At 52.1% G+C, this 26,067-nt stretch overlaps 1 protein-coding gene across 9 annotated transcripts in view; it reads right to left on the bottom strand.

Moving 5' to 3' along the window:
• KDM2B (lysine demethylase 2B) overlaps positions 1–26,067 on the bottom strand; it is a 93,868-nt gene that overhangs the window by 13,348 nt on the left and 54,453 nt on the right. For 8 of the 9 annotated variants that reach the window (XM_045585573.1, XM_036448910.2, XM_045585572.1 and 5 more), the window contains one exon: positions 2,402–2,626. The exons of the other annotated variant lie outside the window; for it this stretch is intronic. In XM_045585573.1, coding sequence (XP_045441529.1) covers positions 2,402–2,626 — 225 coding nt within the window. The remainder of the gene's footprint in view (positions 1–2,401; positions 2,627–26,067) is intronic. 9 annotated transcript variants of the gene reach the window in all.

The raw sequence follows: 26,067 nt of genomic DNA, 5'->3' as shown, positions 1-26,067 counted from the left end.
GACTTCAAATCATTTCTCCAAAAACGCCCACAGACATCGTCCTCACGGATTGAAACCTACGGAAAGATGCTCAGTGTCACTCCCCAGGGGAACGCAAACCAAAGCCACCACGAGGCATCACACCTCACAGCCAATGGGACGGCCACTCCAATAAAATAAAAACAAACAGAAAGTAACAAGAAACCGTGGAGACCACAAGAAACACGGGGAAATGGGGACCCTCATGCCCAGCTGGTGGGAAGGTGAGATGGCGCAGCCACTATGAAAACCAGTGTGGAGGTCCCTCAAAAACTTAAAAAAAAAAAACAAAAAAAAAAACAGGACCCAGCAATCCCACTTCTGGGAATATATACAAAAGAATCCAAAAAAGGACCTCCGAGAGGTACCGGCACACTCACGCTCGTCGCGGCATCATTAACAACGGAGGCGGAAGCAGCCTTAATGTTCAAGGACAGAGAGAAGGACGAGGAAACGCAGGAGCTAACACACGACGGAGTATCACGCAGCCTTTAAAAAGAATGGAACCCCATCACGGCTGCCGCTTGGATGAGCCTTGTAAGAGGATTACGCTGGACGGAATAAGCCAGTCCCAGAGAGAGGAACCCCGTCTGCTTCCACGCACACGCAGTGTCTGAAGGAGTCCCGGCGAGAAGCAGAAAGTAGGAAGGCGGCTGCCAGGGGCTGGTGGGTGGGGAGGGGGAAAGAGGAGTTGTGGTTTAATGGAGATAGAGTTTCCGTTTGGCGAGATGAAAACGTCCCGGATATCGGTTTCACAACAATGGGCATGGAGGTTGTGTGACTGTACTACACACTCAAAACCGGTTAAAATGACGAGGGCGTGAAGGACAGCATAGGAAATAGTCAATAGTACTGTGCTAGCTACATACAGGGCCAGGTGGAGACTGGAAATATCAGGGGGAGCACTGTGTAAAGCAGACGATTGTCTAACCACGATGCTGGACACCTGAAACCAATATACAAAATAATACTGAATGTAAACTATATATTTTTTAAAAAATTATAAAAAATAAGAGATCAAAAATAATGGATGCACAACATAAACCACCTGTTTGATCAGAAGAAAAATGTTTTATTTGTGCACTGAAATGGATATATCTGTTTATTTGGTTGTATAGATTGGGGAAGTGGATTTTTGCATGTCTGTATAGGAAATAAGTACAAGTAACGATAAAATTAGCTGAAACCGGTTTGGCTCAGTGGATAGAGCGTCAGCCTGCGGACTGAAAGGTCCCAGGTTTGATTCTGGTTGGGGGCATGTACCTTGGTTGCGGGCACATCTCCAGTAGGGGGTGTGCAAGAGGCAGCTAATTGATGTTTCTCTCTCATCAATGTTTCTGGCCCTCTATCCCTCTCTCTTTCTCTCTGTAAAAAATCAACAAAAAATAAAAATAAAATAAAAAGTGAAAATATATTGTGATAATTTATTGGAGCTTATTGACTTTTAGTAAGTTTAAGTACGAATAAAACATTTCTGCTGCAAAAAAAAAAAAAAACCTTACACATATGTATTGAATATAGCACAAAAATATATTTATTTTGCCCCAAAAACCTCAAAAGTTAAAATTGTGAATTTTGTTATGTATTTTTCACAATAAAAAACAAAGTTGTGTGTGTGCACATGGAGGGACCACGGGGAGGGGCCCCTGGGCATGGGGGGCACAGCAGGCTCGGGGTGCCAGGCTGGGCCTTCGGGGCGGCTTGCCCAGAGCCCTCTCCCTCCGCCTGAGCGGAGGTCACTATCCCCACAGAGAACCCCGGGGCCTTGAAAGCAGCACCCTGTGTGGGTGTATGCAGGAGGGAACCTACAGGCAGACCACGGGACACGCCAAGCTGTCAGAGCCTGTGTCCCGAGGCGAGGGAGGCAGGCGGTCTGGGGGGCTGGCCAGGCTCTGCAGTAGCCCCGAGCCCCATAAATCAGCCCTCTTTCTCCGGGGCTGCCCCTCCAGGAGGAGACTGACCTTCCACCCAGACCTCTGACTTTGAAGGTAGGACAGGAAGGAAGGGAGGGCCTCCACGAACTGGATCGTAAATGCCGGCAGCGGGGTCACAGACAGGATAGGCTGCCCTCACCACGCTAATGGCAGAGACTTCAAAGCGCCCGGCCATCCAGGGAAGGAAGGAGGTGTCAGACCATCAGACGATGAAGGAAAAGGGGCCCAAGGGGCCCGGGCACCTGGCAGGAAGCCCTGCCCTGTGGGATTTGAAAACAGCGCTCGTCGGAGCCCCTTTTCTTTCCAGTGGGCGCGTCTCCCAGGAGCTGCAGCTGTGGGAACCTCCTCCGTAAGCAGAGAAACCACCCGGCCAGGTGCAGAGGGGCCTGGGGCCTCCTGCCGAGGGGGGCCGGGGCCCGGAGCGCCGGAGGCCCCTCCTGCCCACTCACCGCGATGCACTGCCGCATGATGCAGCTCTGCTTCATCCGCCCGGGGCCCCCGAACTTCTTCATGTCCTTGCAGAAGTGGCACTCGCCGCACTCGGTCCGCAGGCAGGCCTCGCACTTGCGGCATCGCGTCCGGCGCCGGCGAGCTCCCGCGGTGGCCCGGTTGGCGGCCAACTTCACCGCGGAGGCGGGGCCCAGCTTCCCTTTGGGCCTCCCTATGGCCCGGTTCTGCGGGAGAACACACAGGACCGGTGAAATGCGAGGCTACAGGGAGGGCCAGACCCCCAAAAAGTATATACATATGTGTGTGTGTGCGTCAGCGTGTCACCCCGGGACCTCAGAATGGGACCTTACGTGCAAACAGGGTCTTTACAGAGTAAAGCCCAGTCATTGGGATGAGCCCGAACCCACCATGACTGGTGTCCTCACACAAGGGGGCCGTGTGGACACAGCCTAGAGGCAGCCTGTGTGAAGACACAGGGCCAAGACGGCCGTGTGGCGGGAGTGATGCCTCGAGGAGCCGAGAAACGCCAGTCGGTGCCCGAGGCTGGGAGAGATGCGGAAGGATCCTCCCCTCGAGCCTTGGGAGCGGGCATGGCCCTGTCCACACCTCGATGCTGGGCTTCGGGCCTCCGAGCTGTGAGAGACTGAAGTTGCTGTTGCTTTAAACCACCCCGTCGTGGTTCTTCGTATATGCAGCCTCAGGAACCCGACCCAGCGGCCACTCCAGCTTCTGACGGACGCCCTGGCTCGGCCCTCCCGCGGGAGGACAGGCCCTGTGACCGTGCTTCCCCGGAGAGGCCGCACAGGGCCTCGGCTCGCCTCTGTGCCCTGTTTGCAGGAACACCCTCCCCGCTCCACGCGGCTGACGCCTGCTCGTCCTGCAGGCCCCAGGCACACACCACGCTCCTCCCCCGGGGCTCCATGACCACCCGCCCGGGGCCCCCGCGCCTGTCAGCAGGCCTCCCCTTTGGGACCGGGGGCTCAGGAAGGCGGGGATCAAGGGTGCCTGGTCACCGCTTTCCTTCCACAAGACGATGGACACGCAATGTGCTCAATACCCCAAACGGACCCCAGGAGAACGAGACAGTAATCCCCCAAGGAGCCCTGATTTCTGAGACCTTCTCGAAATGGGCTCCAAACTCTTCCTCCCCCGTGACTCAGAGGGAAACAGGCAGGTCGATACTGTTGACGCGCCGGAGTCCTGCGCAGAGGCCCTGCGTGCTGCCACCAGCCAAGCCTCCCGCAGACCAGAACCGGTGGCGGAGCTCCCGCTCAGCTCCCGGGGGACGCTCTCTGCTGAGGTCCCCCGTCTACCTCCGATCGGAAGCGGGGAGGACCAGGATGCTGAGTGTGTCTAGTCTAAGCACGGGTTTGCTGCAGAGTGGTTCGCCTGTCAGAGAGACCATGACTCATCCCAAAACTATCAGATCGAAATGGCAGTTAACACTCAGAGCCCCTTTTCAGCCGGCTCAGCGAGCTTTCCGTCCAGGCCCAGCCTTTGCCTTTGAATTGCAGGTCACAGAACCACGACTGTGCCGAGGCCCTCCTTGCTCTCCCATGACACACAACTCCGCCAGCACCACAGGGCTGCCTAGAAACCGTCAACCACATCAGGGAGACGGTCCACCTTGCTCCGCGAATAAAACCTCACCCACATCGATTTTTCTCCTGCCGGGTAGCGGCCCCTCCGGAGCTGAAAAGCTCTCGTACTCTGACCACCACGCACCTCTGGGCACAGACACCGAGTGGATCCTTCCCTCAGGTTTACTTTCCCAGCAGCCGGTAGGTAGCATACGAGGAGACCGCAGGGCCTCTGACAACCGTGGGGCCCACACCACGAGGCGCTGCTGCTCTGATCTCAGTCCAGCTCGGCTCGCTCTGAACTCCACAGGGGGCAGGGGGAGGGATGCTAAACCCAGCTCCACTGACCCCTTCGTCCTCATCGCCCACAAAGCCACACCAAGCTCCGTCAGGCCTGCCCGCCTCCAGGGCAGCCTCACGCCGGTTACGCTTCCTCCTCCGAGCAGCAAAGGGTCTCGGGGTGTCCGTGCGCTGTGCTCACACCACGTCCCAGGAGGGCCGGGGCTGCCCCCAGGTGCACGTTTCGCAGTGGTAACGCCAAACTGGCCCACGCAGTGTGCAGGTCCGGTCTTGCTGCCGGAGGAGCAGTTAAAAAAAAAAAAAAAGATCAGCTTCCAGAGCCTTTGGATTTGAGAATGGCACGTCAGGAACTGTGGTGACCTAAACAGGAAGGAACGACAAGGACGGTGACAGCAGAGAAGGTGGCTACCTGCTGAGTACGCACCATTGTGCTCATACCTCACAGAGGATATTCCCTAATTTCCCCAATAGTAACCCAGTGAGAGGCTGCTGTTCAGATGAGGAAACTGGAGCTGGAGGTTCAATGGCTTTCCCGTGGCTGTGGAGTCAGCAGAGGCTGTGCATGCCCTCAGACCATGCTCTGAACACGTCAGGCTTGGACTAAAGGCAAAGAGGGTGAGAGCCCCCCAGAATCCTCATGCCCCCGGGAGGGGTTCACAGCTAATACCTCGACGCCCTTCGTATGGTGGGCGCCAACAGGAGGTGCAGAGAAGCACATGTGCTGCCGGAGAAATGAAAACCAGGCTGGTTTCTCCCTCTCTTCACAGCACGGAACACATTCTTTTATATATATATATACTTATTTATTTATTTTATATATATGTAAATAATTGATTTTCTTACAGAAAAGAAGAGAGAGGGATAGAGAGTTACGTAGAAAGATCGATGAGAGAGAAACATTGATCAGCTGCCTCCTGCACACCCCCTACTGGGGATGTGCCCACAACCCAGGTACATCGCCTTGACCGGAATCGAACCTGGTACCTTTCAGTCCGCAGGCCAACGCTCTATCCACTGAGCCAAACCGGTTTCGGCAGTGCAGAACATTCTGATACAGAGTTCACCTCCTGTGAACAACGCACTCTTCAGATCATCACAACCTGAGCAACCAGGGCGGGCGACCCAGAGCTTTGTCAGGTGGATAGGGCAGCACAGGGGCCACCTTCCAAGGTCTAGCTTCTTTGACAAAGAACTGAATAAACAAAATTTCAAAAATTCCAAGATCCAAACAGGCCCCTCCCCTCCTACGCAGGAATGGCAGGTATAAACAGCTGCGGAGCCAGGCCTGAGGCCTCACTGGCCACAAACTCAAGTGTCCCTGGCGGGGGGGTGGGGGGGGGGGGTGGTGGTGGTGGCACGGACATTGCGTCAAACCAGCCAGAGTCCCAGAGCCAGGATGTCAAACAAGCCCAGTACATCTCGATGGCAGCTAAAACATCCCAAAAAATGACAGAAATAACAGATAAGGCCTCAAAAGAAGAGGTGTAAGGAGCTGCCGATCTGAGGACCTTAATTCCGACACTCTGTGGGGGGAGCAGGGAAGGGTCTTTTCAACAAATGGATATCCATAGGCAAAAAAATGAAGTTAGACCCCTACCTCACACTATACATAAAAACTAACTGAAAAATGGGTTGAAGATCTAAATGCATGAAACTCTTCAAACAAAGTTTAAGGATAAATTTTCATGGCCTTGGATTAGGCAAGGGTTTTCTGGATGACGCCAAAGGCACAGGCGATAAAAGAAAAGATAAGATGGACTTCAAAAAAAAGATAAGCTGGACTTCAAACTTAAAAACGGCTATGCTCAAAGAGCTCTATAAAATGAAAAAGACCACAGAATGGGAGAAATACTTGTAAATCATGTATCTGGAAGGAGGCAGGTATCCAGAAGAACTAGAACGACTCAACATTAAAAAAAAAAAAAATCCAAATTAAAAATGGGCAAAGGATTTAGATAGTTCTCCAAAACAGGTCAACAAGTGGGCAGTAAGCACAGGAAAAGATGTTCAAGCCCGGCCGGTGTGACTCAACCTATGAACCAGGAGGTCACGGTTGGATTTCAGGTCAGGGCACATGCCCGGGACTGTGGACTCAATCCCCAGTAGGGGGTGTGCAGGAGGCAGCCAACCATTCTATCAATCAATGATTCTCTCTCATTATTTCTATCTCTCCCTCTCCCTTCCTCTCTGAAATCAATAAACGTATTTTTTTTAAAAAGATGTTGACCACCACTAGTCAAAAGAATATGTGATGTGCCGGGACTGGTTTGGCTCAGTGGATAGAGCATCGGCCTGCGGACTGAAAGGTCCCGGGTTCGATTCCGGTCAAGGGCATGTACCTTGGTTGCGGGCACATCCCCAGTGGCGGGTGTGCAAGAGGCAATGTTTCTCTCTCATCAACGTTTCTAACTCTCTGCCCCTCTCAATTCCTCTCTGTGTAAAATCAATAAAATATATATATTTTTAAAAATACAGCAAATCCTTAAAAAAAAGAAAGAAAAAAAAGAATATGTGATGGGCACGTGAGACTTGATCATTAACCCCCTCACTCACACGTTCACCCACCTACCTACCCAAGTGCTTTCAGGCTGTGAGTTACGTACCAGAGTCAATGCTGGAATTATAAAGATGAGGAAGAGCTGTTCACAACTCTCAAAAGCGCTACAGCCTGGGGGAGTAAGGGGGCAGGGAGAGGTAGGAGGGATATAGACTGTAACCACATGAACGCAATGCAACATGATGATGAGAATATCAAAAGCTAAGGTCTACTGAAGTGATTACTCTTTTCAACATTTGTATCAATAATCAATGAGGTGGGAATCATTGTTTCTATTCAGCTGTGAGGAAACTGAGGGACAGCGCAGTTAAGTAACCTTCCCCAAAGCCATAGCACTGACAAATGAGAGATAAAGGAGAAATGCCTCATTTTCCGGGGGAAGGGAGGTTGGGGAAAGAGGCACAGACGCAGGAGGTGGTGACAGAAAGAGTCTTGGAGGGGGACTGGGACGCTGCAGGCCAGGGGTAGGGGTGGGGTTAGGGAGTGGGTATTCTAGGCAGAAGGAAGAGTAAGATAGAGATGTGAGACAACACGACACGTTGAAGGAATCATTTGATAGGGCTGCTGAGGAACGGGCCCGAGGTGGCAGAAGCCTAGCCCAGCAGGGCCTCGGATGCCACATGGGAAACGGTGGCCCCTAGAAGGGCAGTCAAAGGACCTGACACGCAGGAGCAACGCGATCGAATTCCGGCAGGAACGTTGGGGTTGTCTTTTGGGCGGTGGGGGAGACGCAAGGCGGGGAGATGAGACGAGGAGCCCGAGGCACGCAGCCCAGCTGAAGATTATGAAGGCACAAGCAGGAGCCACAGAAGGCATGAGAGGAGGGGATGACTCAGGAGGTATTTTAGAAGCTGACCCGGTGTGAGAAGATCGGGAGGCCGAGTGAACGTGGGTGGGGTGGGCAGGCAGGCAGAGTCCTGAAAAGCCTGGAGGTCTCTGGCTTGAGCAACACGAGAACAAGGCGCTTAGGAGAAGACTGAGAACCACGGCTTCACTGCGGAAGGTGAGGAACCCAGGGGACGTCCAAAGGAAGTGGCCAGCAGGCGGGAGGGACCAGAGCGGACACCTCCAGCTGGGAATCGGCAATAGCGGTAAACTAGTTAAGCCCAGGAGGCTGTCCAGGCAGAACGGGCAGGGTGAAAAGAGGGTCCTGAGCAGTACCAGAAAGACTAGAAACACCCACGGGTCAGGTGACAAAGAGCAAGCTGCTGAATGGTCAGAACGGCAGGCAAGGCAGCCGGTGTGGCATCCCGAGCCAGGGAGCACCTTCGAGGAGAGCGCTGGCCAGAGCTGCGATGATCCAGGGGAGTCAGTGAGGAAGACGATAAACCCTGGGCCCGGGCGGATGCCTTCACAACTGAGACCGTCCCCCACCGAACTACCCGGAACAGCAGCGGCATTCCTTCGTCATGCCAATGTTGCATTCTACTGCATCACAGATTTATGTCAACATTATATAGCTGCTCCCAAAATGTGGGGGCATAATGAACATTACAGGAAAAGCTGTATTTCAGCAGCATCCGAGGCCCTTTAACAATCACCTATAGACCCCAGGGAAGGCTTCGGCCTGTTTATTTGCTGAGGATAAGGAGCAAGAAATAGAAAAACAAACAAACAAAACAAACAAACAAAAAACACAAAAAAAAACACACAAGGTACCAGAACCCAGGAGATGGATTTCTGGAGAGTTTGAGGAAAGCTTAAAACCTTCTCCCCAGGAAAATACACATAGGCACAGTCTGTATCTTAAAATGTCATTAAGAAGCTATAATGAGCCCTAGCCGGTTTGGCTCAGTGGATAGAGCATAGGCCTTCAAACTGAAAGGTCCCAGGTTTGATTCCAGGCAAGGGCACATGCCTGGGTTGTGGGTTTGATCCCCAGTGGGGGACTTGCAGGAGGCAGCCGATCCATGATTCTCTCTCATCACGGATGTTTCTATTTCTCTCCCTCCCTCCCTCTGATATCTATATCTATATTTATTTATTTATTTATTTACACACACACACACACACACACACACATATATATATACACACACACATATATATGCTATATGAGTAACAGTGATTAGGGCTGCATAAATTTATGAAATATTTCTTCATAAATTTCTATTATTCATCTCTTTAAACAAGCAATAATCATTTTTATATAAAAATAAAGAAAGAAAGAAAAAAAGAAAGAAAGGAAGGAAGGAAGGAAGGAGTCCAGCCAGTATGGTTCAGTGGTTGAGCATTGACCCAGGAACCAAGGGGTCAGGGTTTGATTCCAGTTAGGGCACATGTCTGGGTTGCAGGCTCGGTCCTCAGTAGGTGGCGTGCGGGAGGCAGGCAATTGATGATTCTCATTGATGTTTCTATCCCCCTCTCCCTTCCTCTCTCTGAAATTACTTGTTAAGGTATAAAAATGTTTTCACGTCAGAGGTAAAAAACAAACAAACAAACACCCAGGATGGAACAAGAATTCTTCTCACTAACAAGCCCTTCCCTAAGGGGCATCTGTAAATAAATAAATAAATAAATAAATAAGGGCATCTCCTCTAACTGAAAAGCAGAGCGGAAGAATTTTCAGACACATTCTGCACTGGAAAAGCAAACGAGACAGACGGGAGAAGGCCCAGACTAAGGTGATCGCTCGTAAAGAGTGTGAGAGGGGTCTCCTTCCACTCACCATTACCCCCCTGCTCTGGTCCCACGGGCCTGCCGTCGGGAGAGAGGGGAGCCAGGCCAGCCCAGCAGAACAGGCCTAAGGAAGCCCAATGGTCCCGAGACCCGGACACCTGCCTTGGGTGGGGAAGAGAGACGAGCACTTTTTCCCAGGAGAGCAGGAAAATTCTGATGGGGGGTGGGGGTGGGGAGCTCGGGGCCCGGCACAGCTGCGGGGATGGATAGGCTGGGCGACTGGAACTTCCCAGCAGGCCCTCCACGGGGTCCTTTCACAAAGCAGGTGAGCAAGGACACCTGCACCCCCACATGCCAGGTCTCCCACGCCTTCTCACGAAGGGCCTCTCCTGAGGTGCCAGCCCATCCTGGCAGGGTGGGGTGGAGGAGAACTATTTTACAGAGTGGGGTTAGAACCTGCGACCTGGAGGCTCTGGCTTTCCTTTCGAAACGCCTGCCTTGGAGGTCCTCGGAGAAATCCCGGGACTGGAAAAAACAAAAACTGATGAGGAAGAAGTAGGGAGGCTCTCGGCAAGTGAGCCGTAGCTTAGCGTGTTCCCAATGCTGGTTATCTTCGCTGACAACCATTTTCTCTGTGAAAAACCTGTTGCCCATGGACCTACCTGGCTTAGCGTTCTTCTCCCTCAATGTGTGTGTGTGTGGGGGGGGGGGAGAGTAAAGATCATCTTAGCACGGCAACTCCAGAACGTCCATGGCTGATAGCTCCAAGGGCCACACTGGCTGACTGAGAAGGAGGCAAACGAAATCTGGCTACAGGCGTCGGGGTCCTCTCTGGGTGGAGGTCTCTCCCAGGAGAGGCAGGAGCTGCGAAGTGGTTGTAAGTCCAGAGACATACCAAGTCTTACCTCATGCGGTGTCAAAGATTGTATCTATCGAAGGCCGGAGAGTATGGCCAAATTAAAAAAAAACAAAAACAAAACAGGTAACAGGAACCTGGATCCCGAAACACCGAAGCGCAGTACCCTGTGTGGAGTGTCTTAGGCATGACCAGATGCCACAGAAACCCTCAACGGTGGGCAGGGCGTAGGTACACCCAAAGCAAACGGAAATCTTCAATCCTCGAGTGTCAGTGTGCACTCAGCAGCAAGAATATGAGAGCCGTTCACTGACATCGCTACTGACGGATAAAAGTTCCAAGATCCTCCAAACCACTTGGGTTTGCCTCTGAGTTAGTCCAATTCATAAAACCAGGGAGAGACTCAGGAACATCTCCTAAAGAAGAATGCCCAGCCAAACTGAGAAAAAAATAATACAATTTAACTTCGTCTCTGCTAAGCAAAGCCACTCAAATAACAGTGTGACACCGCGTAAGAGCAACCTAGACAGGACTTCCTCAATCTCGCCTAAGGGAAGGATCAAACGTCCGACGTCTGTCTAGGCCTGAACATCCCCCCAAAACATCTTTATCTCATCAAGGAGATACACCCAGGATTATAAACAAGCACCTTCCTCACCTAGCCCCGTGACAACGAGACCACCCGACGCTTAATTCTCGGCACACGTCTCCCTGGCTTGGGTCCTGGTTCCAATACTGTTACAGACGAGCACTTCGTAAAAAACCTCCCCTCTCTCCTCCCGCTCCCCACACGCGAACCTTCCCGGGGTACATCCACGCCATCCACACACCCCGGGCTTTTGTGTTACACACGGATGTCTGTCCCCTGCTCCCCAGAGAGGCTGCTTTCCCTTCCAAACCCATCGGAGGCCACACGCTGCCATCTGGGGTCACGGCTTCCTCTGCCGCCGCCGCCGCCGCCGCGGAGCGCGCTCGCCGCCGGTTCCGGATTCCCCGCGCCGGGCGGGCGGCCGCGCTCGCACCCCTTCCTGCCTCCCTCCGGGCTCCGGCCCACGGCGGGCGGGCGGCGGGCGCGCAGACAAAAGCTCGGGCCGTCGGGCCCACGGGCCCGGACCGCCCACCCTCCGGGCCCCGGCGCCCTCCAGCCCGGAGGCCCGCGGGTCCCGAGGCAACTTCGCGAACGGGAAGCACGGAGGCGCCGGCGCCCGCGGGTCCCGGGGCGGCCGTGGGCACGCGCGTGGGCCGCGGGCGAGGGAGGGCGCGAGGGGAGGGCGCGGCGCGCCCCGGCCGCCCGCCCGGCCGCCCGCCCGCGCGCCGGCGGCGCCCGCAACTTGCCCGCGGGCCCGGGCCGGAGCCTGGCAGGGCCCGCCCGACGGCGAGGCCCACATTGTCCCCGAGCACGGCCGCCGCACACGCCCCCTGCCCGGGCCGGCTGCGGGGCCCGGAGCGCCGCCGGCCTGCCGCGCTCCGCTCCGCTCTGCCCCGCTCGGGCCCGGCCCTGGCGGCACCGCCGGCGGCGGCGGCTGCAAAACTTTCTCCGGATCGCGGCGGGGCGGCGTCGCGGCCGCCCGGGGCGCGTCAGTCAGTCAGTCGGTCGGTCGGTCGGTCTGGAGGTCGGGGTGGCGGCGGGTCCCTCCCTCAGCCCCACCCCGGGCCCCTGACCTGGTCCGGCTCCGATTCATAGTCGTCGTCCTCGGCGCTCACGGACATGGCCATGGCTCATGGTGGGCCCAGGCTCGCGCGCGCTGACATGGCTGGAGCGCCGCCGCCGCCGCCGCCGCCCGGAGCAGGCTCGGCTCGCCCGGGCTCGGGCTCGGGCTCGGGCTCGGGCTCCCGCGCCGCGAGGAGGGAGCCGCGCCGCGCGCCTCGCACGCCCGCGCGGGAGGGGGCGGGGCGGGGCCGGGCATCATGCATATGCATGAGGCGAGCCAGGAAGGGGCTGGCCCCCCGGGCCGGCGGGCCAATGGCGCGGCCGCGGCGCTCCGGCCGCACACAAAGGGAGCCCGGCCTGCGGGGTGACACGGGGGCGGACCCGCAGGGGGCGGCCTTCGCGGGGACCCGGGCTGCGTGGGGGCGTGCCCCGTGCCCCGCCCGGCCCGTGCGCCCCGGGACACACACACACACACACACACACACACACACACGGGTGGCTGGCTGCACGCCGCCGCCGCCAATCGAACAGGAAATGCACGCCCGGCCTGGGGTGGGGTCTTTTGTGTGGTCCTTCGGGGCGTCCCGTGGGAGTCTCGGGGTGCAGGGGCCAATGGGGAACCACCCTGCACGCGACGCCAGGAACGGTCCCTGTGCAACCTCCCCCTCTCCCCCCCCTTCCCCCCCGCCGAAGGCGGACACCCGGGCTCCGGGTTTGCACAAGCTCTGGGATCAGGACCTGCTGTCAGCGAACCCGGGAATCCCGCGCCCAGAGCTTGCAGGCCCGCTGGCCTGGAATCGATCAGGGGGCCCATGTCTCCCTGACTCTGCCCTCTCTGCCCTCAGGTTTGCTTTTCCAAGTGGAGAGGGAATTAGCGTTGGATGTGGGGTGGTGCCCATGGGAGTTCAGATCGAGCCCCAGACGTGGAGGCCAGCGGAGAGGACCCCTGAATGCGCTCTGTCCTTGGAGACTGGCAACTAACTCCCGGGCTGGCCCAGAAGGTGTGTATTTCTAAACTGTAAAGGTTCCTAGTGTTTACTCCAAAAGCAGCCCACGCCTGAGGAAACTGTTACTGTAAAGCCAGATTAAGATTCATTTAAAAAAAATAAATAAAAACCTATGGGCACTTACACCAGCTGCCCTTACTCTGATGGAGGAGGAACCCCTGACCCTTAGCTATAGTGGTCAATGCCGTCAGAATCAGGACCATAGCTCAACCCAAGCTAAGGAGCAGAAAGACAGCCTGGCAGCCGGTATACTCATCGCCTAAGCAGGGATGCCCGATGTGACACTGACTATGCATACCTGTACCTGCTCAGGTTCTTCATTGGCAAAAGGGGAAGGTTTGCCCAGCAGAGGAATGGGTGGCCTTCCATAAAGAGATCGGAGGCTTTCCCCAGAAAAAGTCCCCATTCGCTGTGAAACCTGGTCAACTCTTCAATGTCCTCCAACTGTTAATTCATGCTCAGGCCACTGGCTGAGAAATCCACTGTGAGAACAGAAAGCACCCACAGGCAGGTCACGGCCTGGTCTTTCAGGGAAGGCAGAATGCGTGGCCCAGAACTTGTAAGTAAAACTCAGGAGGCTTCTAGCAGGGAGTCAGCAAGAGGGAATAAACAGGGATGTCTGTCTTGCAGAGTGGATTTTAAAGTCTGTCTGAAATGTATACACTCCCACTGACACTACAGGGGGAAAAATCCCAGTAGACTTGCTCTTTACTGAAACATGTCTGTTCTGAGTGCCTTCGGTTTCTCACAATTGTTTCCTTTAGCTAACTGGTGCACACAATTATCCAACATTTGTTTTGTATGCATAGTGGCCTGGGTTGAATATAAAATACATCACACCCGCCCTTGCCCAGCAAAATTGCCACCTTAAAATTCAGCCTTTACTTTGTGTCTTAAGCTCATTTTCCCCTCCCTCGGATCTCATCTTCTTTTTTTTAAAATCCTCACCCGAGGACATGCTTTTATTGACTTTTAGAGAGGGAGGGAGGGAGAGAGAGAGAAACATCAATGTGAGAGAAACATCCATCGGTTGCCTCCCATACACGTCCTGTCCTGGAGATCAACCCTCAACCTAGGTATGTGCCCTGACTGGGAATCGAACCGATGACCTTTCAGGGTATGGGACGATGCTCCAACCAACTGAGCCACCAGCCCAGAGCTGAACCTCATCATTTGGTGACCCTAAGAAGTGAACCCTCTCCCAGCTCCACTGAGACTAGGCTTACATTCTTAGAAAGCGCTCTCCAGAGCTGATGCCACTGGGCAGTTGGCGCTTGCCCGAGCCAGAGGATCCAGAACTTTCACCAAGTGGTGAGGAAATAAAAACAGACAGATGCCAAGCCCGCCTGGATCATGGTCTTCACCCAAGTCCCTGCTTTCTCTCTGAGTGTCACTTAATTTTCTGGTCAGCCTGTCGGATCATGAGACACCAGGAATGACCCCTATTGCTGAGAGATTGTGCCCAGATATAGCTAGCTACCTCAGGGCACTGCAGGCTGACCCAGGGTGAGGACAGGCAGGGAGCTAAGGCAAAAGGTGGCAGAAATCCATCTCCCCATCCTCTCTCCCAGGAACGGGGAAGGGAAAAGGGCATGCTCAGCAAGTGCCCGCTGGACTCTGGATCCCCCTAGGGCAGTGGTCGGCAAACTGCGGCTCTCAAGCCATGTGCGGCGCTTTGGCCCCTTGCATGTGGCTCTAACATAAAATACCACGTGCGGGCACGCGTGTACAGTGCGACTGAAACTTCGTGGCCCATGCGCAGAAGTCGGTTTTCGGCTCAGAAGAAATTTCAGTCGTTGTACTGTTGGTATTTGGTTCTGTTGACTAATGAGTTTGCCGACCACTGCCCTAGGGTTCGCGACCCACAGGTCGAGAACCGCTAGCAGAGTCACCTAAGACCATCGGAAAACACAGATATTTACATTACAATTCATTTACAGTAGCAAAATTAGAGTTATGAAGTAGCAACGAAAATAATTTTATGGTCGGGGGTCAGCACAACATGAGGAGCTGTATTAAAGGGTCGCGGCGTTAGGAAGGTTGAGAACCACTGCCCTAGAGGATCAGGGCAGGAAGAGGGAATGGGCTGGCACTCCCCTGAACCAAGGGACACCATTTGTCAACCTGCCCCTAAGGAGGGAACAAAAGTGACAAAGCAGGCATGCCACAGGGTCCCTTCTTAATGCCAGAATTCATTTATGCTTAAGCAATAGCGGATGCAGGCTTCAGTTACTTTACTGTCACTCCACCATTTCTCTCTCTCTCTCTTTTTTCCTTTCTCTCTCTCTCTCTGTTCTTCAGTAGGTTTCCCCCCCAAACGGCAAAAGGAGGGCTTTTGGAGGGTTGTTTTTCTAATAAAATGTAAATAGGAGGAATTTTTGCCTCGTGTCACATAGCAACTTAGGGCTGATTGCAGGGTTGCCTGGATAAAACTATGGCTCAGAGAATGCTTCGAGTGACAAAAAGGAGGCAGTGATATCTGGTAAGGAAATTACGGATGTTTAGTTACTTTTTATCTTTCCATTCCCCCCCCCACCCCGCCGCCCCCGGGGACAGTCATTCCATGAGCATTTACAGACTAAGTATATTTGTCTATAGGCCTTTGCAACAGAGAGAACTTCCTGTGAGAAGGGGTTCCTCTCCTAATAACGCCTCTTTACATTACCCAAATCAACCAGTAAGTATTCACCGTCACTGGAAGATTTGTGACTCTGCATAGGGTTTTTAAAAAATTCACTAGTTTAACAGGTGAATGGCACTGATCTGAGAAATGTTTTCCCACCATCCACCCGTTTCCAATTCATTCGCTGACCTTAGTTATTTCCCTCCTCTAGTTATTCCCCCACAAAAATCCAGGCTAAGCCTGAGCGCTCAGAGAATTCAGATGAAACAAATGGATTCATTAGACAAACATCTCTCCCCACGAACCCTGGAAAGTATAAGGAGCTAAAAATGCATGAAATGCGCTGGCCCCTGTGGCTCTGCTGGTTGAGCATCATCCCATGTACCGAAAGGTTGCCAGTTTGATTCCTGGTCAGGGTACATGCACAGGTTGTGGCTGGGGTACATGCAGGAGGCAGCCGATTGATGTTTCTCTCTCACATCGATGTTTCTCTCCTCCTCTCTCTCCCTCTCCTTTCCTCTGTCTCTAAAAATCAATAAAACATATAAAAAATAAAAATGCATAAAACACCAGCATCCTTCCTAAAACCAGGACTTTTTAAAAATATACATTTTATTGATTTTTCACAGAGAGGAAGAGAGAGGGATAGAGAGAAACATCAATGAGAGAGAAACATCAATCAGCTGCCTCCTGCACACCCTCCACTGGGCATGTGCTCGCAACCAAGGTACATGCCCTTGACCAGAATCTAACCCAGGACCTTTCAGTCCGCAGGCCGACGCTCTATCCACCGAGCCAAATCGGTTTCAGCAAACCAGGACTTTTGTTATTAAAAACATTTTTTACAACAAATCTACCCCTACACACACACCTTAGTTTCCTGGCATGAAACCAGTCATCACATTGTCTATCCCACCATCTGCCACAGAAAGACTTTGTGGAGAAACAGGAACTTTGTATAAAGTTCTGTGTATAGAACTTACATTCAAAAGATAAGACCAAATCCAAAGATGACACAAAATGGGATGATAAAGCAGACAGTAAAAAGGTAAAATTAGCCGAAACCGGTTTGGCTCAGTGGATAGAGCGTCGGCCTGCGGTCTGAAAGATCCCAGGTTCGATTCCGGTCAAAGGCATCATGTACCTGGGTTGCAGGCATGTCCCCAGTAGGGGGTGTGCAAGAGGCAGCTGGTCGATGATTCTCTCTCATCGATGTTTCTAACTCTCTATCCCTCTCTCTCCCTCTCTCTGAAAAATCAATAAAAAATATATTAAAAAAAAAAAAAGAGGTAAAATTATGTTTACCACTGACAGCAGCTCTGTTCACAATGGCCAAAATGTATAAACAACCCCAATGCCATCCCGTGATGAATGAGCAAACAAAACCCGGTCTTCCCAACCAGTGAAATGCTACTCAACCACAAAGAGGGGTGAAGCACTGACACCAGCTCCAATATGGATAAACCTTGAAAACATGATGCTGAGTGCAAGAAGCCACACACAAAAGGTCACATGATATATGAGTCCATATATATGAGATGTCCAGAATAGGTAAACCCATTGAGAGAGAAAGTAGATTGGTGGGGCTGAAGGGTGTTTGGGACGAAGGGCGGGGGGTGAGAAGTGATGGATAACGGGTACAGGGTTTCTTTTTGGAGCTTTAAAATTATCTTGAAATTTAGACAGAGGTGGTGGTTGCACAGCATCGTGAATGTACTAAAATGTCACGTACTAAATGCTCACTTAAAACTTTTGTTTTTGTGGTGTGTGTTTTTTGCCCTGGCCAGTGTGGCTCAGTTGGTTGGGTGTTATACCATGCACAGAAGGGTTGCCAGTTCAACCTTTCAGGGCACATTCCCAGCTTGTGGGCTCAATTAATGATTCTCTCTCATCATTGATGTTTCTAACTCTCTCTTCCTCTCTGAAATCAATAAATATATATATTTTTTAAAAATAATAATAATAATAAACGCCGAAACCGTTTGGCTCAGTGGACAGAGCATCAGTCTGAGGACTGAAGGGTCCCGGATTTGATTCCGGTCAAGGGCATGTACATTAATTGCAGGCACATCCCCAGTAGGAGGTGTGCAGGAGGCAGCTGGTCAATGTTTCTCTCTCATCGATGTTTCTAGCTCTCTGTCCCTCTCCCTTCCTCTCTATAAAAAAATCAATAAAATATATATTTTTAAATAATAATAAAAATCAATAAACTTATTTTTTCCGAAAGATTATTTTTATTGATTTTTAGAGAGAAGAAGGGAGAGAGGGAGAGAGGGAGGGAAGGAGGAAGGAAGGGAGGGAGGGAGGGAAAGAAAAACTGAGGTGAAAGAGAAACATTAATCGGTTGCCTCTCACACTTGCCCCAACAGGGATAGAACCTGAAACTTGAGTATGTGCCTGAATCAGGAATCGAACTCACCACCTTTTGGTGCACAGGACAATGCTCCAACCAACTGTCACACCGACCAGGGCTAAAGTGATTTTAGGTTTAGGTGAACTTGACCTAAATGAAAACGTGTAAATAACAGCCATCACTTAAGAGTGATCTTAACTCCTATCCGTCGTTGGGAACGTTGGCCCTACACTGTGGGGCATGCTGAAACTAATCAACCCAGGAGAGCGTTGAATCACATCTTCTATGAGCTGCTAACAGTCACTGATGGGCTCTGACTAAACTTTCATGCCTTTCTCTTAGGGATGCATGCCTGGCAAATGTGAATGCAAATGATTGCTCTCGCGTGGGTGGGAGAGTGGATGGGGGAATACACACACACACACATGCACGCACACACACACCTGGCAAATGCAAATGTCTAGTTTGGCTGTGGGGGGAGGAATGAGGAAAGACAGACACACACACACACACACACACACACACGCACACAGCTGCCATAGGCCTCTCTTCATGGACCATTCTTGCTTTTCTTCAAAAATGGCTTATCTCCAGCAGGCCAATTTGCCTTTGAAATCCTCCTGGATCTATGAAAATCCATGAGTTTATCATGACACTCCGAATAGAAAAGGCCTGACAAAACTCTTCTGTCACCATGGGAAGCTGCCATTAAAGGGACTCCTTCCTTTGAAAATGAGTCTCTAGTCTAAAGGGACAGAATAAGCATGAGCAATGCCTTTTCCGGGGGGACTCTAGAGAAGGGCAACCCCGACGGATGAGGGAAAGCTTGGTAGAGGATGCGGCAAATTCACTCCGTATCTCCTGGTAAAATGGACACAGAAAAGAGTGGTCCCCTGGTGCTGAAACCAGCGAATGGCGGAGGGAAGTAAGGGGCCAAAGCATCGCCTTCCAGATTATCCCACAGGAGAAGGATGGATGAACATAACTGAGTAATGGGGGGAAGGATCAGACCACCACCACCTTAATCGCTAACTATGATTTTAATCTTACTACGCCTCTAGATCTAAGGCCTAGTTTACAGAAATTATGAGAGAGGGGGAAGAAGCGAAATGACAGCACCAGGCAGCATCAGACACATGCATAAAGCAAGATGCTCTGCAGCCCACAGGGGTCCTTCCATCTTCTCACAAATCGCCATCCTAAGGAAGATCTGGATGAAGAGAGAGGATTCAGAACAGATTTAATGTGTGGTCCTGGGCTGGATCCTGGTGTGGGCAGAGCAGTTTTTATAAAGGAACATTTGGGAAATCTGAACATGACCGGGATGACCAGGCGTCAGGTGGCATTAAAGAATTACCAATTTTGTTAGGGGTAATCACGTTATTTTTGGCTATGCAGAAATTTTCCTTCTTTTTCAGAGAGGCAAGTGTAAGTATTTAGAGGCACAATTATCATGAACGTCTACAATTTTCTAAACAATGTTTCAGCATACAAAATAAAGTGAGTCGCCTAACCGGTTTGGCTCAGTGGTTAGACTATGGACTGAAAGGTCCCAGGTTCAATTCCGGTCAAGGGCATGTAACTTGATTGTGGGCACATCCTCAGTAGGAGGTGTGCAGGAGGCGGCTGGTCAATGTTTCTCTCTCATCGACATTCCTAACTCTTTATCCCTCTCCCTTCCTCTCTATAAAAAAATTAATCAATAAAATATAATTTTTAAAAGTGAGTCAAAAAAAAAAAAGTGAGTCAAAAAGAAATAACACCCATTAGGATAGCTATTTTAAAAAACAACAATAACAAAAAACAGAGGATAACAAGTGTTGGCGAGGATGTGGAGAAACTGGAACCCCTCTGTACTGTTAGCGGGAATAAAATATGGCACTGCTGCCCTGGCTGGTTTGGCTCAGTTGATAGAGCGTTGGCCTTCCAACTGAAGGGTTCCGAGCTCGATTCCAGTCAAGGGCACATGCCCGGGTTACGGGCTGAATGTAGGACGAGCAGGAGGCAGCCAATCGATCATTCTCTCTCATCATTGATGTTTCTGTCTCTCTCTCCCTCTCCCTTCCTCTCTGAAATCAATAAAAATATATATTTTAAAAATGGTGCTGCTGCTGTGGAAAACTGTGGCAATTTCTCAAAAAAAAAAAAAAAAAAAAAAAAAGTGCCAGGACAGGTTTGGCTCAGTGGATAGAGCATCGGCTTGGGGACTGAAGGGTCCCGGGTTCAATTCCGGTCAAGGGCATGTACCCTGGTTGCGGGCATATCCCCAGTAGGGGGTGTGCAAGAGGCAGCTGATCGATGACTCTCTCTCATCGATGTTTCTAACTCTCTATCTCTCTCCCTTCCTCTCTGTATAAAATCAATAAAATATATTAAAAAAAAAAAAGTAAACATAATTTCTATATGATCCAGCAATTCCATTTCCGGGTATATACCCGAAAAAATTGCCAGTAAGGGCTCAAAAAGATGTTTACACACTCGTGCTTACGGCAGCATTACTTACTACAGACAGCGAGGGAAGCCACCCAAGTGTCCACATGAAATTATCTGCTGAACTCCTGCAAAGTGCGTGGCTGTTTAGTCATTTACATTCCTTGGTGAGAAGGCCAGTGGGTTAGAGCAAGTTTTACTATTACTTTCACTTCCCACTACTTAAAAAAAAAAAAAAAATTACATTTTTCAATTACAGTTCACGTTCAGTATCCTTTTGTATTAGGTGCAGGGGTACCCACCTGCTTCCTCTGTCCCAACACATAGACTTGCCCTGCCCACTTTTGTACCACGAGAGCAAAATTAAACAATGTAAATCTGTCACCTGTATTCACCAAATCATACACCTTTTCCTCCAGATCAGCTGACTCTGGAGAAAGATGACCTGACATCATTGGCACCTCCATCCATCTTTCAAACAAAGCCAAAAGATAGAGAAGGGGGGAAAAAAGAACAGGACAATGCACTCCCAGTGCCAGTGATCGAGTGTCCCCCTTTCAACGGGGAAAATAGACGATGACGTTGGACAAAAAGAAAAGACGGAAGGATGGGCCGTGATCCCAGAAACATAACCGTGATCGTGGCCGGCCCTCCATCACTTCCGGCGCCGGCCTGGCTTTCTAATGCCTCCACCGAAGGCAGGAGCCCTCAACCCTGCAACTGCTTTCCAAGAACTGTCGTTGGCATTATTAGCACAGACAGCGAAGCAGGTTACAGATGAAGAAAAGAAACCCTGGGCTACAGACTTTAATTACGGGTTATTTCGGCTGAACGCTGTCTTCAAGTCCCACTGCAGGGGCTGTGCAACGGTACAGGCGGTGGCTGCACGATTCCAGGGGAGCCAGGCTCTCGCTAAGTCGGTGGGAGAAAGGCCTACACTTCAGGGAGAAAAGGGTCTAGGGAGGGCCAAGGCGCTCTTCTCAGTGGGAATGGAAACAAAAGTTAAATTAAGGAGAGGCACTTCCTCTCACCAAAGGGAGGCCTGCGGGGGTGGGGACAGGAGCATGCACTTGGAGATCAAAGGGACTGAAAGGAACTGAACACAACTTTATCTTTTAGAAGCTCTAGGAAGGCCTTGCTATCAAGTTCATTCACTCAACACACATTTCCCGGGGCCGTGCTCTCTGGGATCAATCATGCAAGACAGGATACAAAAATACATAAAGAATGAACAGCCCCAGCCCCAGCTGGTTTGGCTCAGTGGATAGAGCGTTGGCCTGTGGACTGAAGGGTCTCAGGTTCGATTCCAGTCAAGAGCACATGCCCAAGTTGCAGGGCTCGATCCCCAGTAGGGGGCGTGTAGGAGGCAGCCCATCAATGACTCCCTCTCATCATGGATGTTTCTCTCTCCCTTCCTCTCTGAAATCAATAAAAACACATTTTTAAAAAAAGAAAAACTTAGCCAAAACCGGTTTGGCTCAATGGATAGAGCGTCGGCTTGGGGACTGAAGGGACCCGGGTTTGATTCCGGTCAAGGGCATGTACCTTGGTTGCGGGCATATCCCCAGTAGGGGGTGTGCAAGAGGCAGCTGATTGATGACTCTCTCTCATCGATGTTTCTAACTCTCTCTCCCTTCCTCTCTGTACAAAATCAATTTTAAAAAATATATTAAAAAAAAAAAAAAACTTAACAGGCGAGCTTCAATCTCAAGAAGCTAGTGGAAGCTTAGGACAGACAGGCAACAGAATCCGGAGCAGAATGTGGACATCCAGTGGAGGGCGGGGGGGGCGCCAATCAGACACGATCTTGGCAGGAAATGGATGGCACCCCAGCTCCCTCCCGCCAGGTTCACGGAGGAAACTTCAACAGAGGCTCAAACATGCAGAGCAGAGTGCAGTCAGGTTAGAGACACCAACAAGGCCTGGAGCTGCAGACAGTGATAAGCTGTTACCTCGCTTTGGCCAATGGGCTAGGGCAGTGGTGGGCAAACTCATCAGTCAACAGAGCCAAATACCAACAGGACAACGAATGAAATTTCTTTGGAGAGCTAAATTTTTTCAACTTAAACTTCTTCTAACGCCACTTCTTCAAACATAGGCTCACCCGGGCCGTGGTATGTTGTGGAAGAGCCACACTCAGGGGGCCAAAGAGCCGCAGTTTGCTGACCACGGGGCTCGGGGTGGGAATGGTCTCTAGAAACCAGGAGAAAAGCTGGTGAAGGCCATGGGAGAGGAGCGCTGGTCTCAACGGAAGGAAACCGCCCGCCTGGAAGGATCCCATGGGGAGGGCGCTGGGAGAATGAGTCCCCCAGCCTCGCTCTGCTCCCCGGTTCCATCCTCCGACCGATTCCTCCCAATGGCTGAACCCAACCAGGAGCCAGAGAGGCCAGGGTGCCCTCTGATTTCTGATGCACAGCCCGTGACCACGGCAGGGAAACTAAGCTGTCTGGACCCTTGCTGGAAATTAAGTCTTAGCGCCAGCCAACAATAACTTCGGGATGGAAACGTCTCTGCACGGCTCGCCCCTTTCTCTGCTCCCAGTTCTTCCTCCCGTGTCTTCCGTTTCTGCTGAGAAAACCGCCCGCCTTCTGGGGGACAGATTCAGGGTGATGTTGACTTAGAAACCGTCATCGAAAAAAACCCATTTCATTGCCGTCCGTGACTGATGACCTCCTGTTGGGGTGTTTTACAGACAGCCCCCCTTTCCATGTGAGTTCAGTGGCAGAGCTAGGAGTCGATGCCCAGATGCGTCTGACCCTGGAGCTCATCCTAGCTGTGCAAGAGAATTACCCACAATGCACTGACAAAATGCAGGTTCCTGGGCCTGCCCACGCTCCCACATCCCAGTGTCCGGGGCAGGGCCCAGGAAGCTGCCTTTCCTTCCCTTGTTCCCCAGACACGAGCTGATGACGCCTCGCTGGACCATGCTGCCTGTCTACCAAGCCACCTGGCCCTGCATGGATGACATGATGGCCGTGGTTCTCCTTGCCAGCTGTACCCCCACTTCATTCCTCCGGGGGGGTGACAGGAACCGGGAGCCGAGCAGGAACAGGAAGCGCGTGGAACGGATTCTGTGCCTCTCCTTCCGGGAAGGGCTTGGTCCCTCCTGAACCCCCCTTCCCCCAGACATACCGCCTCCCAGAGCTAACGGCCCCGCTGCGGAGGAAGGGGAAGGGACCCCGGGGCCGAGCCGAGGGTGACACACACGTCAGGCGTGTGCGTGTCGCTTCCTCCCGGGGTTCCTGTGTGAGCCCCCCAACATCCTCCTGAGGAAGCCGGTCCAGTGCCCCCTGGCGAGACTGTCCCCGTGTCACGGCACTGGCGCGTACGCAGGCGGGCCTCGCTGCTCCTGCACTCCAAAGAAATTGCCAATCATTGAAATTCAAGTGGCAGCCTGCTTTGGCCACTCGAGATAATGGATTAAGACGCAGGACACCGCTTTGGCAGGCTCTCTCTCTCTCCGCAGGCTGCCTGAGCTCGGCCTCCCCCACACGACCACCCCTCCTTAGTTTCCTTCCGGGGAATGAACCGGCATGCTGGCCAGGTCCCAGGGCCTGGCTACTGAGCACAAGGTCAACTGGCTCCCGGGGTCACAGGTCGGGCTTCCAATAAGCTCCGTCCTCTGGGCCTGGTGCTTAAGGTCACAGACAGCCCCCCCCAACCACCACCCCCCCTCCAATCCCGCCACCTGGTCATAAAAGGAAGCGGCCGGAGTGCAGAGGGATCAAACGAATCCATCGCCCGCCGGAGGAAGCAGCCAATCAAGTGCGCGGCGGCGGCGACGGACGGTGATTCAGTAGCATCTTTGATTTGGAAGACGCCGCGTCAGAAATGGCCTCCCAGCGCCTAATCACTTCCAGAAAAGGACCCGGGTTCTGCCGGGAGCCGAGGTGGGAGATCAAAGCACGTCTGGCTAATCATCATTTCTCGTCAATTACTCCTTAAGTAACCTGACCCAGGCCCGGGGCTGCTCCCTACCTCGCATCCTGACAGCCTCAGCGGGCACCCTTGATCTTTCAACCCAACCTGCATGAAACTGAGAAGAAGCCGGCTGCAAACCTGGGAATCAGGAGACCCCGGGCGGCCCGGGCAGTCAGTCGTTTACTTACGTCTTCCGTTCCCGTTAACTTTTTAACCTCACGGGCCAGGAAACGCATAAATATAGCACGGGACCTCCTCTCCCCCTCCCCTCCGCCACATTTCATTGAGTTCCTCCGAGCAGAGAAACACGTCCGGGGACAAAAAAAACAACAAAAAAACGCCTTACTGGTCACAAGCTGTGTGGCCCCAAGTGTGCCAGGGCACCTCTCCGAGTCCCCAGCCTCCACGGCACCATGGGGGTGAGAATGCCCACCCCCTAGCATCCTCGTAAGGGTTAAATAAGATCTAAACACTGGTTCATACACTGAGGAGGGACATCCAGGGGGTTTGGGCTGTCCTGGAAATCATTTATTTCTAGAACTGGGGGGGGGGGGGGGGGGGAGAAGGACATGATATTCATTAGTCTATTGTTTATACCTTTTTGGACTCTGAAATCATTTACAATAAATGCTGTGGGCTGAACTGTGCCCAACCCCCACATTCCTATGTCGAACCTCCAAATGGAGATATGTCTTTAAGAGGGTAACTAAGTTAAAACCCGTTGTTACGGCGGGGGCCCTAACTCAGTATGGCTGTGTCGTTATAAACAGAGGAGGTTAGGACACAGACACACAGAAAGGGAAGAACACGTGAAGACACAGAGACAGCAGCCGTCTACACGCCAAAGACAGTGCTCGGAAGGAATGCTCAGACCCCTGGCCTCCGGTGCGGCGAGGAAATGAACTCCTGTCGCTGAAGCCACGTGATCTGTGGTACGCTGTCAGGGTGGCCCTGCCAAACCCACACAACCAACTTCAAAGAAATGATAGAAAACATAAACCTAAATTAAGAAAAAAAAAGAAGACCGAGCTGGCATGGCCCTAATCAAAAAGACAGACAAATAAGTGTGGGTGAGGACGTGGAGAAATGGGAGCCCTCGTGCACAGCTGGCGGGAATGGAGAAAGGGGCAGCCACTGTGGACAGCTGCCTGCCAGTTCCTCAAAAAGGGAAACATAGAGGTACCATCTGCCCAGCTAGTTCTACGCCCAAGACATGAGTCAGACACGGGCTCACGTAAAAACCTGCTCACAAATGCTCAGAGCAGCACTGTTCACAATTGCCATAAAATAGAAATAGCTCGAGTGCCCATCAGCAGATGAATGGACATACAGTATGTGATATGTGGCCATACAAGAGAATATTACTCGGCCATATAAAGGAATACAGTACTGATGCATGCTAAACTTGGAGGAAGCTCAACAATACTGTGCTAATGGGAAGTAGCCAATCACAGAAGCCCAGATACTGTACGACTCCATTTCTACGAAATGCCCAGAATAGGCAAATCCATGGAGAAGGAAAGTAGATTGGCAATGGCTGGGTAAAGCTTAGGGGGCACTAGCTGGTGTCAGCCTGCTTCAGACCAAAGAATCCTGGGTTTGACTCCAGTTAAGGGCACGTAGCTCGGTTGCAGGCTCCTTCCTGGCCTCGGCCCTGGTCTGGGAGCGTGCAGGAGGCAACCAATCGATGTGTTTCTTACACATCGATGTTTCCCTCTGTCTTTCCCTCTTTCCCTAAAAATCAATAAAAAATATCTTCAGGTGAGGA

Source organism: Pipistrellus kuhlii, unplaced genomic scaffold (assembly GCF_014108245.1).
Source record: "Pipistrellus kuhlii isolate mPipKuh1 unplaced genomic scaffold, mPipKuh1.p scaffold_m20_p_20, whole genome shotgun sequence".
Taxonomy (NCBI): Eukaryota; Metazoa; Chordata; class Mammalia; order Chiroptera; family Vespertilionidae; genus Pipistrellus; species Pipistrellus kuhlii.
Note: the sequence above shows the minus strand (reverse complement) of the source record. Positions and strands in the feature narration are given on the sequence as shown.